The sequence below is a fragment of the Mus caroli genome, chromosome 8 (assembly GCF_900094665.2).
Source record: "Mus caroli chromosome 8, CAROLI_EIJ_v1.1, whole genome shotgun sequence".
NCBI classification, from domain to species: domain Eukaryota; kingdom Metazoa; phylum Chordata; class Mammalia; order Rodentia; family Muridae; genus Mus; species Mus caroli.
The window spans coordinates 41,439,354-41,454,815 of record NC_034577.1 but is presented as its reverse complement, the minus strand read 5'-3'; the positions used below and the strand labels follow the sequence as shown (position 1 = coordinate 41,454,815).

The 15,462-nt window shown below is 47.7% G+C and overlaps 1 protein-coding gene across 6 annotated transcripts in view; it reads left to right on the top strand.

Moving 5' to 3' along the window:
• Positions 1-15,462, top strand: part of Wwc2 (WW and C2 domain containing 2) — a 167,194-nt gene that overhangs the window by 129,990 nt on the left and 21,742 nt on the right. For 5 of the 6 annotated variants that reach the window (XM_021169475.2, XM_029480323.1, XM_029480325.1 and 2 more), the window contains 7 exons: positions 92-221; positions 592-672; positions 769-855; positions 5,628-5,820; positions 7,685-7,849; positions 12,083-12,204; positions 14,464-14,668. In XM_021169475.2, the coding sequence (XP_021025134.1) occupies positions 92-221; positions 592-672; positions 769-855; positions 5,628-5,820; positions 7,685-7,849; positions 12,083-12,204; positions 14,464-14,668 (983 nt within the window). The remainder of the gene's footprint in view (positions 1-91; positions 222-591; positions 673-768; positions 856-5,627; positions 5,821-7,684; positions 7,850-12,082; positions 12,205-14,463; positions 14,669-15,462) is intronic. The other variant, XM_021169476.2, reaches the window with a different exon arrangement.

Here is a 15,462-nt window from a genome sequence, read left to right as displayed (position 1 = left end):
AAAAAAAAAAAAGAAAATTATACTTCTTGTGTAGGTATTTTACACTTTTCCTAACAAGGAACTAATGATATTATCATTTTCTCAACTTTAGATGTGGAAAAGTTGTTACCCAAAAGAAGAGGACTCCATTTGCGAGGAGACAAGACCGCTCGGGTGTCCGCCGCCGCCTCTGACGAGTCTGTGGCTGGAGACAGTGGGGTCTACGAAGCCTCCATGAAGCAGTAAGGATCTGGGGGTGGGGGGTACACAGTCCCTGCATGCCTGTCAGCAGGCTTGTGCATACTGTGAGGTGAAGCGGTCCCCTGCCAGAAACACCCCACCAGCCATGGAAGCAGACGGGTGTCCGGGTTGGCAGCTGACCTGGTGACTGGCCAATGCCTGTTGGCACATTGAAGTACCTTGAGAGTCTGCAAGCCTCTGAGGTAGTAGGATAGCCCCTCAAGCTTAGGAATTCCAGACACTTGAAGTTGGAGTCCGACCTTATTCTTGCCCACATCAGTAGCTCCACAGGAGTCAGTTCCACGGGAATGGAAGGCAGAGTAGCCATAAGTACCCCTGCTAACCGACTGTCCACCTGCTCCCGGTTCCTAGGCCTGGTGAAATGGAAGATGTTCCCTACAGTGAAGACGATGCCACCATTGTGGAGACTGCCCAGGTGCAGATAGGACTCAGGTAACGCAGGAGGGGGAGGGGCCTGGCCACGGTTCCTCGGTGGTTCCTCTATGGTTCCTCAGTGACTCCTGTTTGATTCTTTGTCTCTTTCGGCAGATACGATACAAAGAGTTCAAGTTTCATGGTGATTATAGCACAACTCCGAAATCTTCATGCCTTCTCGATACCTCATTCTTCAAAAGTGTAAGTAAAGCCAGTACAGGAAACAAACTGAGGACTTAAAATTTCCTACAACGGTCCTGCTTGTGATCAAAAGATCATCAAAATGAAGATATGGGAATGGGGGGTGGGGGGGTGGGGGGCAGCTGAAGAGACGGCTAGTGGGTAGTTCTGGCTGCTATTCCAGGGGTCGATCCCACAGTTTCTTCCCTGGTACCTGGTAAACACCTGCGACTAAGGCCCCAGGCTCTGACACCTGCCTCTGACTCTGCAGAGCTGAACATGGATACGCAGATTCACATGAGTAAAAATGAAACAGGTCTTTTTTATAAAATGAAGGTATGAGGAGAAGCAGCTAGATGATTGGGCGTGACCCAACAGCAGCTGAGAGGAAGCAGTGCGAGTGGGGATAGCCAGGTCCCGCTCAGAGCACTGCTGCTAAGGCTTGCAGCCAACACGTCACCGTCCCTTCTTCAACCACAGGACGTATGGGGGCCTGATTGCTGGGAATCTGATTTTAATTTTTGTTATTGTGTAGCAGTTACTACTATTGGTTTGGAGACATTTTTTTCTGATGTCATATATGACTATGTAGTGATTAAGTTAAGCATCGTCACAGAAACATTTTATGTTATGTGAAAGCATGTGCTTTTAGCCCTCCCCGCCTGCTTCCAGTGAGCAGTTGTTCCTCAATGCAGTTGCATCCCAACAACGTGCTAAGGGAGTTCTCCACTGACCCTGGGCTCAGGGCTCTTTCCTAGGACGGCTGATTTCTAGAGTTCTTAACCACCAGTCCCCTCTAGATCTAGCGTCCCAGTGACTATGCATGTCTGCCCAGCATTTAAACCTCCTCTCAGAACATGGCAGGACAGGGGTGGAGCCTAGCCAGGGGGTTGTTGTCTTCTCAGAGGCCAGGACTTTAACAATTGTTTAACTTTTTTTTTTAAAGATTTATTTATTTATTATAAATAAGTACACTGTTGCTGTCTTCAGACACTCCAGAAGAGGGCATCAGATCTCATTATGGATGGTTGTGAAGCCACCATGTGGTTTGCTGGGATTTGAACTCAGGACCTTCTGAAGAACAGTCAGTGCTCTTAACCACTGAGCCATCTCTCCAGCCCAAGGCCAGAACTTTAAACAGAGTGTGTGTAAGAGTCCTGGGTGTTCTCCCAATCGTATCTCTATCATCCTGGGGAGAGGGGTGGGGTGTGCAGAGACAGAGCTACAGAAAACTAGACTGAGTGGTTGAGTATCCACTGACAACCATCAAAGCTGGCATTAGGATCCAGGAGGAGAGTAGGCACAGGGGACTGCCTGAATAAAGCATGGGGACCGACCGCTTCATTAACAAGGTTAGCAAGCATCAACACAGTGGGCAGTATTTGGGGAAGACAGACTTCAGGCCATCCGCCATTTTGAGACTCCTTATCCGTAGTCTGATGCCGGAGTGGTCAGTGGCTCCTTAGTGAACCAGGTCAGAGTAACAGGACTGTGGGGACTGAGCCCTGAGCATGTCACACCCCTGCCTGCCTCCCTCCCTCCCTCCCTCCCTCCCTCCCTTCCTTCCTTCCTTCCTTCCTTTTTTTTTTTTAAAGATTTATTTATTTTATGTATGTTAGTACACCATTGCTGTCTTCAGACACACCAGAAGAGGGCGCTGGATCCCATTACAGATAGTTATGAGCCACCATGTGGTTGCTGGGAACTGAACTCAGGACCTCTGGAAGAGCAGTCGGTGCTCTTAACCGCTGAGCCATCTCTCCAGCCCCCTTCCTTTCTTTTTAGTTATTTTATTTTATGTGCATAAGTGTTTGCCTGCATGTATGTATGTCTGTGTACCATGTGTGTTCCTGGTGTCCTAGAAGCCACTGTGTGAGTGCTGGAAAGCAAGCAGGGGTCCTCCACAAGAGCAGTAAGTGCTCTTGTCTGTGGGGCAATCTCTCCAGACTCCCTTCTTACGCACAAGTGCTCTTCCTCAGCTACTCCTGGGAGGGACAGTCACCCCCACCAACCTCCTGAAGCCCCGAGGGTCACTCGGGAGCACTGGTGGCTCCCAGCCAGCTGGTGTGTAGCACAGGCTTCTGTCACGGCAGCAAGTAATCGAAGTTGCTTGTCTAATTGCTCTGGACTTGCCTAAGATGCAGGAACATTTCCTTAGATTCACGCCTAAGCCTGGATGCTGACACTGCCTGAAGTACCAACCATACCCAGCACACTGCAGGTTCTCTGCCTCTGAGACTTGCGAGGTTTTTGTTTGACTTTATTTTCCTTCCTTCCTCCCTTTTTTCTTTCTTCCTCTTTTCCTTCCTTTCTTTTTTCTAATTTAAACTTCATTATTTAAAAGTTACAAATAAAAAACATCATCAACCAGAATTCAGGCAACCCGGAGACTGTGTAACGCAGCAGAAGTTGGGGGGCTTCAACTTGGGTTTGGTATTTTCCATATCAGATTTGTTCTTACTCACTTAGCCATCACCAAAAATGAAAGCACCACAGCCGAGTGTCCTCTTCCATGAGTCATAGTCATTGTTCCTTCCTCTTCCATTCATACCTAGCCTTTCTTGTTCACCTTTGGACCTACTAGACTGTACCCATATGCATCTGTGGTTCATATATACATACATTGTTAGGGAGATTCTGCATGTCCGGGGTTTTTCCTGATAGTGTGTGACTTAATATTATGTATTCTAAGTCCATCCATTTTCCTGAAAATTTTGTGACTTTATTTTTCTAGAGCCGAATTTCATGAGCACATGGATGGATAATAAAAATTTGGGGGCTGGACAGATGGCTCAGTGGTTAAGAACACTGTCTGCTCTTCTAGAAGTTCTGAGTTCAATTCCCAGCAACCACATGGTGGCTCACAACCATCTGTAATTGGATCTGATGCCCTCTTCTGGTGTGTCAGCAACAGGATGCTCATATACATTAAATAAATCTTTAAAAAAAAAAGGTTTTGGATATACACACACACACACGTATGTGTATATATATATAAAACTGTTCATCTCTACAGAAAATTAGTTTTAGTTTTTGAGACAAGATCTCACATATTCCAAGCTAGCCTCAAACACCTGAGCCTCCTGTGTCCTCCTCCCAAGTGCTGGGATTGAGGCAATGAGCCACCATGCCTGGCTCTAAAACTTGATTTTACTACTGATTATGGCAGATGATAGTGTTCAGCTGGTTGGTAACAGCGCATTATTTCAGGACTGGCTCTGGAGAGGTCTTGTCTAGCAGAATGGACCGCACAGGGCCCTCGCCTACAGTCCCCACGCCCTACTTTTTGGGGGATGTACAAGGGGATGCTTTTTCAAGACAGGGTTTCCTGGTTAGCCCTGGCTGTCCTGTAACTCATTCTGTAGATGAGGCTGACCTCGAACTCACAGATCCACCTGCCTCTGCCTCCCAGGCACTGTGCTAGGATTAAAGGTGTGCGACACTGCGGCCTGGTGATGAATAATGATGAGGAAGAGGAAGATTAATGTATTTATTTTAATGTCTGGGTCCTTTGCCTGCATGTATGTCTATGTACCACATGCAAACCAAAAGAGGGCATTGGCTCTCCCAGAACTAGAGTGGCAGCTGATAGTGAACTGCCATGTAGGTGCTAGGAACTGAACCAGGGTCCTCTGGAAAAGCAGCCAGTGCTCGAACCACTCAGCTGTCTCCCCAGGCCTGCCTTCACTTTCTGAAGGTCACCGACTCAGTCCTGTCTGCTGTGGAAGCATTGAGATGAGCCAGAGGGATCCGGTACAGAGCAGCTGGAACCTGCTGCAGGCCGAAGGGACAGGCGTCCTTTCCTTCTGTTTGACTCTCTGACTGGATACTTCTCCATGAAGACCCACCCCCACCCCCAACCCCAGAGCCTGCAGCCCTCTGGGGGTGCTGAGCCTTTCATCAGCTGCCGGAGGATGTCTAGTGCTGGGTCTTTGTAATTAACGTTGATACAGAATTAAAAATAACATGGAATTTTCAACTATGGGATTGAATTCACAGGTTTTTTTTTCCTAACTAGAAAGAAAAAACTGACATATTTTAGAATGTAAGTTAGACAAGAGTGTGAATTGAAAAGGGGAGATTTTGTGGATTTCTCTTCCTGGAATTAGGAGAATACCTCAGGCTGCTTCCTGGAACTGTGAGTGTTCGTGGAGTGTCGGATTCGCTCCCTGAGGAGCGCTGGAATCACTGCCATCGCACACTTTGCTCTGCATCTGTGCAGCATGAGATCCTCTGAGAGTCTGTCACATCTGCGACTTCAGAGATGCTAAACAATGATATTTTTGAACCACCACTTCATCTGTTTTCCGTCTTGTTAACAGTATGCTCCTTGGCCTTTCTTTCTCTCTCTGGGGTAATATATGCCATTCCTATGGTTGCCCATCACCAGTCTCAGTTTGGTGCTGAGAATGAGGGTTCTTTGAGAGAACATCACGCGTATCCGCCTTCCGTGTGTCTCCACCTTCTCCAGCTCAGAAGCAGTTTACTGTTCAGTTGATGGACACAGGGAGGTCCGTCCTGTGGACTCATCCTCCTTGCTTTCCCATAGTGCCTTTCCTGCAGCCTCGTGGTGACGGCAGACTGGGTGTTTTATGTTCAGGGGCCCGGTGGGCTCGGGTGGGTTTAAGAGCAGAGTGCATGCAGCTGAGCTGGAATTCAGCACGGCTCTTTCATCTGATAATGCCCTCTGTGCCTCCTCATTTTCTCTCCTTTGTAGCTAACTGCAAGCAATAGCTGCAAGTCCACTGTAATTGCCGTACCCATGAGATTCATTCCGTGCTTATTCTCGGCAGGTATTTTAGGGTCGCTCTGCTTCCCTCCTCTGCGGATGTCAGCTGTCTTTTTCGAACAAAAGTCCATCCCCCCACCGAATCTGTGCTGTACAACGATGTGTTCAGGGTGGCCATTTCTCAGGCAGCCCTTCAACAGAAGACGTTGAGAGTTGATCTCTGCTCCGTCACTAAACACCGCAGGGAGGAATGCCTGGTAGGCACCATCGCCATAATCATCCTAGTCACTGTCAAATCACCCCGGTCCCTGTCCTGCAAAGCCGTTCTCTATTTACCACTTCACCAACAACAGCTACAGCTCTTTTTTGTTTTGTTTTGTTTTTCTTTCTTTATTTGGGAGTGTGCGATGGTATGCGCATGTGCCAAGGCACGGATGTGATGGTGAAAGAAATTCATTCTCTCCTTTCACCACGTAGGGTCTGAGGATAGCGCACAAGTCTTCCGGCTTGGTGGTAAGCACCTTTGCCCACTGAGCCATCTCGCCAGCCCTGGATTTCTTCTTTTTCTAAAATGTTTTTCCTGTCATTCCAGATTTTTAAGTTCTGCTTATAAGCTATAATGTTCTGTAGAGCTTGCATTTTCGCTCCTGTCTTTTGAGTGTGGAAGAACTCTGGCCTCTACTGAGGCCATCACCGTGGAGCGCATGTGTAGTTTCCAGTGCTGGGCTTGTGTGCAGTGTTCGCTGTGTTAAGCTCCTTTAAGCCTGCAGCGATGTCATGGAAGTTTGATGATGGAAAATTCAGTTACCTCCATTTCCCAATAAACAACTGTCCAAAGTGGATTATGCTCCTAGATGCTGGAGCTGAATATCAAAACCGTCCATCCATGATTCATGGATTCAAACTGAAATAAAGTGACCAGGTGGTGGTGGCGGGCGGTATACACCTTTAATCCCAGCACTGGAGAGTCAGAGGCAGGGAGATCTCTGTGAGTTTGAGGCCAGCCTGGTCTACAGAGCTAGTTCCAGGACACCCAGGGCTCCAAAGAGAAACCCTCTGTCTCAAAAAAAAAAAAAAAAAAAAAAAAAAACCCACCCACAAACAAAAAAGAAAATAATTGAAAGTGTGTGTGATTCCTTTATTCAGCCCATGTGCCCTTCCGTTATACTAGAGTATCTAGACAGAAGTGTTACTGCTTGGAGCTCTGCGATTCAATTCAGTAAGACTGTATTTAGGACACTGCTGTGCACAGTTAGTTTATCATCTCCCTCTATGTGCCTGGCGCAAATGCAGGCATCCAGACAGCGCACACATGGTCAAAACAGCTGGGTTTGGCACACATGGTCAAAACAGCTGGGTTTGTCTGGTCCAGTACAGGAGTAGCACATTTAATGGTGACCACAGGGAAAAGGACAATAGTTTTCCTTTGTGTGCGTGTGTGTGTGTGTGTGTGTGTGTGTGTGTGTGTGGTTTTGTTTTTTTTTTTCTTTATTTGAAAAAAAATATACTATCTCATGATAAAATTAGAAAGAAAACAAGATGATTCAGTTTGGCCATTAGACATCATCAGTACAGTACATAGCATGTGTAATATGTGTCAAAGGCTCCAGTAAAATTAATAAGTATGTTAAGCAGTAGCCTCGGAGAAGCAGTGCACTTGGGGTTAGACTCTGACTATGAGTTGGTGGGATCTCAAGTGGACTTCCTTTTCCTTTTTTTTTTTTGAGGGGAGGTGGCCCCATGGGTTAGGCTCTCCTGCGCATGTGTGAGCGCCTAGGTGTAGACCACAGCACTTGCGTGCCTTAACCCCAGTGCTGGGGGCTAGAGGTTCAGTGAGAGACCCTATCATTCCTAAACAAGCAAACAGTGAAGAAGAAACTGAGGAACATGTCTCAAAGTCGTCCTCTGACCACTGCACAAACACTCAAGAACACACCGGCACACAAACACAGGCACGTGCATACACATACGCACACAGGCAGCCCCATATGTCACCAATAGTGTGTTGCTTCTGCTTTAAGACAATTCTCGCCCATTTGCCTTTGTCTTACCAGAAAGAACAAATACTAATTTAAACTCTCATTTTTCTCTCTCTCCCTTCATTTCTTCCACTTCCCGTAGGCTGGGACGCAGATCAGCCTGGCGGATTTACCATTTTCCAATGAGATCTTCATGCTGTGGTATAATTTGCTTCCTTCCAAGCAAATGCCTTGCAAGAAGAATGAAGACGGAAACGAGGAGCTTGGAGCTCGGTCTAAGCAGCCGACGCTCGACCCTATAGACCTGGTGAGTCGGAGCTGGGAATAGCAGTGGTGTGCCGTGGAGCACAGCCTGTGGAGGGCAGGGGTCTGCTGGCCTTCGTGAGTATCTCTTCCTTTCCCAAGCCCCGCTTGCTCCCAGCAGCCTAGGAGAGACCAGTCCAGCTTAGATTCAAGTGGAACTCATCTCCCATAAAGTAATTACTTGAGGCTTTGTTGTTTTAATGCTCATGGGAACCTTCGACTTTAATTCATATTTTTAATTCATCTCATCATTGAGATCATGTAGTTGATGCCACAATACAAACACTTCCATTTTGCAAATTACCAGTTTTCAGTCTGGAGGCATGTTAGTTTTCCATCTTTGGGTATCAATATTCTTAAATACCTTTTTTTTTTTTAAGATTTATTTGTTTATTTTATGTGAGTACACTGTAGCTGTCTTCAGACACACCAGAAGAGGGCATCAGATCCCATTCGAGATGGTTATGAGCCACCATGTGGTTGCCGGGAATTGCAACCACAATTGGGGTTGCTGGAAGAGCAACCGGTGCTCTTAACCACTGAGCCTTCTCTCCAGCCCCTTAAATATCTTTCTGTCCAGAAATGTGTTTTAACTAGGAGATGGTTTCTTCCCTCCTCACTGAGAAGTCTGCTGCAGCACAAGGCTGGCCTCCGCTGCAGAGGTCCCTCTGTTTGCTTGCCAGGCCTCAGCTCCTGTGCATTCCGTGCTGGGATCACAAGGATTTGACCGCCACTCCCAGAAGTCATGCTGGGGACCAAACTCGGGTTCTGGGGCACCACAGTCGCCTTGCCAACTGAGCCATTGCCTCTGCTGTCTGATGATGACGCGAAGCAGTCCCTCCTCATCTCCATCTAGGAGAAATCTGAGAGAACATCAACCGTAATTTCTTAAATGTCTGGTGAAAATTCAATGTCTATTTGTTCTGACTCTCAGAATTTTGTTCTTGAATTGGTTTTGGTACCTATGTCTTTTTAGGAACATATTCATTTCAACGAAATCATCTTAATTCAGCTCACATTGAACTGTTCTAGTATTTTCTCATAATTGAGTTCATATCTGAAAGGTTATAGAGATGTTCAGCCGTTAAAAGCTACAACTCTGGGCTCTGGGCTCCTGCTCCAGGACTGTGTCTGCCTGGATGCTGCCATGCTTCTCGCCATGATAATAATGCACTGTAATGTAATGTAAGCCAGGCCCCATTAAATGTTGTCCTTATAAGAGTTGCCTTGGTCATGGTGTCTGCTCACGGTAGTGAGCACCCTAACTAAGACACCCACAAAGACTGTGGCCTGATAGCGGAGCTTGTGTCCATCTGGCTTACGGGTTGCTTTCCAGACTCTGACTCTAAGTTGGGATATCTTTACTACTTATGTCAGGTTCCTGCAGACGGCCATAAGTCAGGCTTGGTTTTCAGTGGAGCACACTTAGCCGGCATTGATTGGCGAGCTAAGGTCACTTGTACTTAGAGTTAGTATTGAGGGGCTGCTGTTTCCTACAGTCCTGTTGGCAGCAGCTGGCTGATTGGATTTTGTCCGCGTGTTAAGGGTTTGTTTGCTCTGATCATGTGATTTATTCCTTCCCAGAGGAAGAAGACAGGAGAGCTGGGAAGGAACTCTCAGAGTTCCCACCATGGTGGTGAGGTTGTCAGGAATGCGTGTGTGCGTGCGTGTTTCCACCAGTTTTTAGTGAGCACTGAGCAGGGTATAGTAGCCTCGGTGGACAGTTCCTCCTTTCAGGGTTTATCATTCTGGGGTTCCTGGTGGTGCATTGCTCATCAAAAGGCTGATGCTCCCACCCTTGCATTCAGGTCGGCCTTTTCCCTTATGGCTTCTAGTGGCCCTCCACTTTGTTTCGTGGGTTTTCCCCTTGGTGTACAGGTTTGTGGTATATTTATGTGAGTGCATGTATGTGAGCATCCGTGGCAGGCCAGGGGACAGTGCCAGCCCCCACTCGTCGGGTGCTTCTCACTTTGGTTTTTTTTTTTTTTTTTTTTTTTGGTTTTTCGAGACAGGGTTTCTCTGTGTAGCCCTGGCTGTCCTGGAACTCACTCTATAGAGCAGGCTGGCCTCGAACTCAGAAATCTGCCTGCCTCTGCCTCCCAAGTGCTGGGATTAAAGGTGTGTGCCACCATGCCCAGGTCACTTTGGTTTTTGAGTCAGGACCTCACTGGCCTAGCCTTTGCCCTGCTCTCCATATGGCCACGCCTCCCCAGCACCAGTATGGTGGACGTGTGCTTCCAGACGTGTGCCGCGGTGCCCAGGTCCTTTCACACAGGTCCAGAGACTCAAATCCAGGCCTCCTGCTAGCAAGGCAGCCACTGCACTGACTGATCCATCGCCCCAGCCCCTTCCTTGTATTGGTCCCTTGGCTTAAGAAAGTTCCCTCTCCGGCCATGTCTGTTTGCAGCTCTAAGCATTTCTATTCCTTGAGATCTAAGGATTAATATTTAAAAATATAAAAATAAACAATCCATAAGATGAGCTAGAAAGTACTTTGTTCTTTGCCAGCGTGTGTCCTGGTTGGAGAGGTTGTGGTTTCTTCTGCTCCTCGGATTGTGGGTCTCCCCTTTGTTTTCTAGTCAGACTCCACAGGTTGTGGTAAGAAGGGCTGTTAGTCCAAGTAGCTCAGCCAAGTCCAGCCACTGTGCCTCCAGAGAAGTCTTGTGGTTGGCTGCTTTCTGCCAGGCTCCCCCAGTCTGACTTCCCCAGGCTGAGCAGACAGTCCTGCCTCTGTTGCTGTGGAGCCCAGTTGATGTGTAAGGCTCTGTGCCTTGGGCTCCAAGGGTGTGCAGAGCCCGGCCACCTGTGCTCCAGCCCCTCTACTGGGATGCTGCATCAAGTTCTGCCACCAACTTCCTGTGTCCCTGATCAGAGGGTCCCCAAATGGCTTGTCCTGGCAGTGGCCATGGTATCAGAGCATGGGGGGTGTCAGGACTCTCTGCTTCAGGCTCCTTTACCAAACTGTCTCTCTCCCTCAGATGCCAGTAAGGCGCCGTGCTCCACTCTTCCTCCCAGTGTGCTCAGCTCAGCCTGTGGCTTCAGTGTTCAGCGGTACAAACCTGTCCCCTGGTTTTCTCTTACCCCCAGTTCTTAGGATGATCAGGGGCAGAGTCCTTGAACATACCTCCCTTGCCGTGACTAGGGCACCAACTAACCTGTCTTAGCTGTTTGTCTTCTCTGTTGGTGGCTGTTTGTCCTGACTTCTCTCCCATCCATTCCCATGGACATGGCCTTGTGAGCTGTCATCTTGCCACCGACCCAACCTAAACTGTTAGAGCGGACCCCGCCCTGTCTCCTCCCACTGCTCGACAGGTTCTCTCCTCCCTGCCATGCAGCGGCTGTTTTCCTATGCATTGATGTGGTTTTCTTTGTCTTCATGTTAGTAGAAGAATCTGTAATTTCATCAGTTTTTCTTTAATATGCGAGTTGTCAAAGTTTAATTGCTGTCTCTGATAAACTGCAGTGTGTGAATCACTTGTGGCTCTGCCTCTGTTGTCTACTGGGTTTTTTTTTGGGTGGGGGAGGGGGGTTGGCTTCCTACCCTTAGCTGTTGGTGGAATGCTGGCCGTATTGAATAAGAGGCTGTAAAAGCGCCAGCTGAAATACTGCTGAGAGGAGCTGATGCTCTCTGGAAGGCAGATGACACCATGGGAAAGTTGCCTGCATCACCTGGGGGATTGAATTCCAAGTTTTCTCTCTGTGAGCCCTGTGAGGCATGAGATATCTGCTGGCTGTTTAGGTTGCTAGTGGCTGGTTTTGGCTTTCGCTGTGTCTGGCTTTGTACAGATGTAGCCTTGGAAGGCAAAATGTGTAATGTGGGGCCCACCTCACCATTCATTTCCTCAACCCCTTTTATGTGGACTGCCTTGGTAGCTCTGCACTCCATGCTGGTGTTTGCATGCTGTGGGCTGCGGGGCCACCATTCCAGGCGCCCATCTGTTGAGCCTGCAGGCCTCACAGCTAGGTTGACAAATGCCGTTAGAGGAAGCACTGGCAGTGATGGTCACCTCTCTTCTGTCTTCGCTCTCTCTGGGACCTCAGCCCTCCAGCCTGACAGCCCCCTGACAGTCCTCTTGCCTTGCAACATCTGGGAGTTTGTTTTTGGTTTCATTTTGCTCAGCTTTCATATCTGTTCTCAGCAGGTCTGGTTCAAGCTGTTTCTTCACAGCTGGAAATGTAAGTCTGCATCAGATTTGGAGTGTCTGGTGTTAAGTGCCGTATGGTTTCCGTTCTGCAGGACGCCGTGTCAGCCTTACTTGCAAGAACTTCAGCTGAGCTCTTGGCTGTGGAACAAGAACTGGCCCACGAGGAGGAGGAGGAGGAGCTGAGGCCAGAGCAGCGGGGTCCAGGGGGAGACTGGTGAGCAGCCTCTGCCTTTCTCTGGGGAACTTGGGCCAGTCTTAGTTTCTCTCAGGACCTTTGGGGTGGCTTATAGGTTCCTATCTTAGTTTGGAACTGTGGCAAACAGTGCGGCATCAGGGTGTGCTGGCTGGAGCCTCTCCCTGTCATTGGAGAGTTAGAGGAAGGAAGGGAGAAACTGGCAGGGTCAGCCCACTGGCTGGGCTCTTTCTCTTGCTGCCTGTGGCAGTGCCTACTGTGTGCTGTGCATTTGATTTTTGTCTACACTTACTTTCATTTAGAAAGCTATGAAACCTTATTTTACAGAGCAGTGGTTCTCAGCTTGTAGGTAGGGACCCCTGAGGTCTGACAACCCTTTCACAGGGATCGCCTAAGACCATCAGAAAGCACAGATATTTATGTTGATTCATAACAGTGTCAAAATTACAATTATGAAGTAACAGCAAAATAATTTTTATGATTAGGGATCACAACAATATGATGTATTAAAGGGTCGCAACTTTCTCTCTCTCTCTCTCTCTCTCTCTCTCTCTCTCTGTCTCTCTGTCTCTGTCTCTCTCTCTCTCTCCCAGAAGTATCATTCAGGATGTTCTTAGGCAATGTCGCTATTACCATTGCAATATTGGTCTTGGGTTTCCTCTTCTGTGTCAGCAACCCATCCTTTAAGGATGCCGGGTCGTGTGTCTGTGTGTCTGTCTGCATGCAAAGGCCATCTCCTAGGTGTCTGCTATATTCTCTAAAAAGACATTTTAGCCAGTGCCTCCATTTTGAGTAGCTTTCATGTATAAACGAATTCAGATTAATTTTTATGAACAGTCGTTATACTGTTATGTGCAGTGGGACGACTGCTGGCGTGTAAGGTCTGAACGAGTGAGTATGTATGTACACATGCAAAGATAAAACATGTTAGACATTCAGAGTGATGAGGAATGTCACGAATGTTAACATGGATATTTGTAAGGAAGGGCTACAGCGTGTGTACAAAGGCACAGGGACACCGTGGATAAGGCAGCATGGGAGAGACAAACGTTCATAAGGTTTGTCCTAGCGTCCCTAAGCATCAAGCTTTTCTGCCAATTCAAGGAATGGGCTTAAAAGGGGGGCTTTCAGTTCTCTGTAGTCATCATTGGTTCTCCCTTGTGTTCCCTTCATGGCCGGACACTTAATAACCAGTCTGTGTCAGTCTGCCAATATGTCACCCATTGTGGTTAAGGCTTGACACTTAAGTCAGTGAAAAGGATTCTTTCTAATTTTAGGACAGGAAACTCAGCAAAGCGTGCCATGTTCCAACCTCACAGTGGTCCTGCAGTGTCACTTAGTATAACCTGATTACAGATTTTTGTTTTATTTTTACTTTTTTAAAGATTTATTTATTATTATATCTAAGTACACTGTAGCTGTCTTCAGACACACCAGAAGAGGATGTTAGATCTCATTACGGATGGTTGTGAGCCACCATGTGGTTGCTGGGATTTGAACTCAGGACCTTCGGAAGAGCAGTTGGTGCCCTTAACCACTGAACCATCTCTCCAGCCCCTGATCACATACTTTAAAAATATTTTTTTTATATTTTTATTTTTTATTTTATGTGTATGGGTGTTTTGTCTACATGTGCACCACGTGCATGCAGTTCCCTAAAAAGCCAGAAGAGGGCGTCTGATCCCCAGACCTGGAGTTACAGAGGTCTGTGAACTGCTGCCCGGAGCTGAGAGCTAAACCTGGGTCCTCTGGAAGAGCAGCCAGTGCTCTTAACCACCGAGTGAGCCGGCTCTCTGGCCATGTGGTCATGTCCTTGTCACCTCTCACTTTCAAGCCACGAGCATGTGAGGCCATCAGTCACCTGATAGTTCACACAGCTCTGTGCCTGCCTGACAGTGAACAGTTAGTGTTAGGTAATCCTCACGTCTTAGCTAAGAATAGTCAACTGTTTTATGACTAATTCTACAGTGAATTGAATAATATCAAGTTATTTTATAGTGACTATCATGTTTTTATATGCTGAAGTTAAAACTTGTCTGTGGTCCTTGGATATTTCTGTTGAATATCGGGAGACTTGGCCAAGTTTCATAAACTTAATATTTTGTAGTGGTGATTTTGCTCTGGATTCCTGAAACAATCTTTTTTCTTGATCTACTTAAAGAGCTTCCCGCTGTCACAGCGTGTCTTCAGTCACATGTGTGACTCAGTTTCCCCTCAGGTAAATGGGTCACCAACCTACTCATGCAGCATGGAACAGGCCTGCCACACTGACAGTGACAGTTTTCTTCTGTTTCACCGTAGCCTAACGATGCTAAGAGAGGCCTCTGACGAACCCGCGGTTGCAAGAGAGTCTGGGGTTCCCTTGGCAGAGGGCAGCCGCTGCACAGAGGACCCGAGGCCATGCCCTAGGGAGCCTGAGACAAGCCAGTGTAGGAAGGAGCTTGCTGAAGACCCTGGTCAGCTGCCATCTGGACTTCCCACCCTGGTAAATGTTCACTTCAGCCTGCTAAAACAAAGCCTCTGTAGACGCCACCCAAGGGGTTGCTTGTTTCCTCTCCTACATCAGGATTGGGCTCCCAAGCTCACTGCAAGGCTTTCGTGGGAACCCACTACTCAGCAGCGAAAGCACTTTACAGTCCACGCGGCCCAGGAAATTAATCCTCCCTTTATACTCGCTCCTTGATAGCTCTAAACGTTCTGTGAGTGCTTGTTAAAAGTGTTGTCTGGAGCCGGGCGTGGTGGCGCACGCCTTTAATCCCAGCACTCGGGAGGCAGAGGCAGGCGGATTTCTGAGTTCGAGGCCAGCCTGGTCTACAAAGTGAGTTCCAGGACAGCCAGGGCTACACAGAGAAACCCTGTCTCGAAAAACCAAAAAAAAAAAAGTGTTGTCTGAGACTAGAGATGTAGCTGAACTGCTACAATACTCACAGCACTGGGTTCAATCCCAGCACCATACAAATAGCCACAGTGGGCACGCCGCTGTGTTTCTGGCATTGAGAAGATACAGTCAGAGGACCATCAGCTGTGTAGAGAGTTTATAGACTGGCTGACATACAAGGCCCTATCTCCAAAACAACCAACCAACCAATAACCAAAAAAAACCATTTTTTTTTTAATTAAAACAAATATTTTCTGACCCAGGTGTGGTGAATCCTGTAATCCCAACCCTCAGGAGGCTGATGCAGGAGGATGATGAGTGTCAGGCCAGCCTGGGCTCCATGGCAAGACTCTCTCTCAACTAAATCTTGCTTCTATTATAGAGAAATCAGGGGCAGGCAG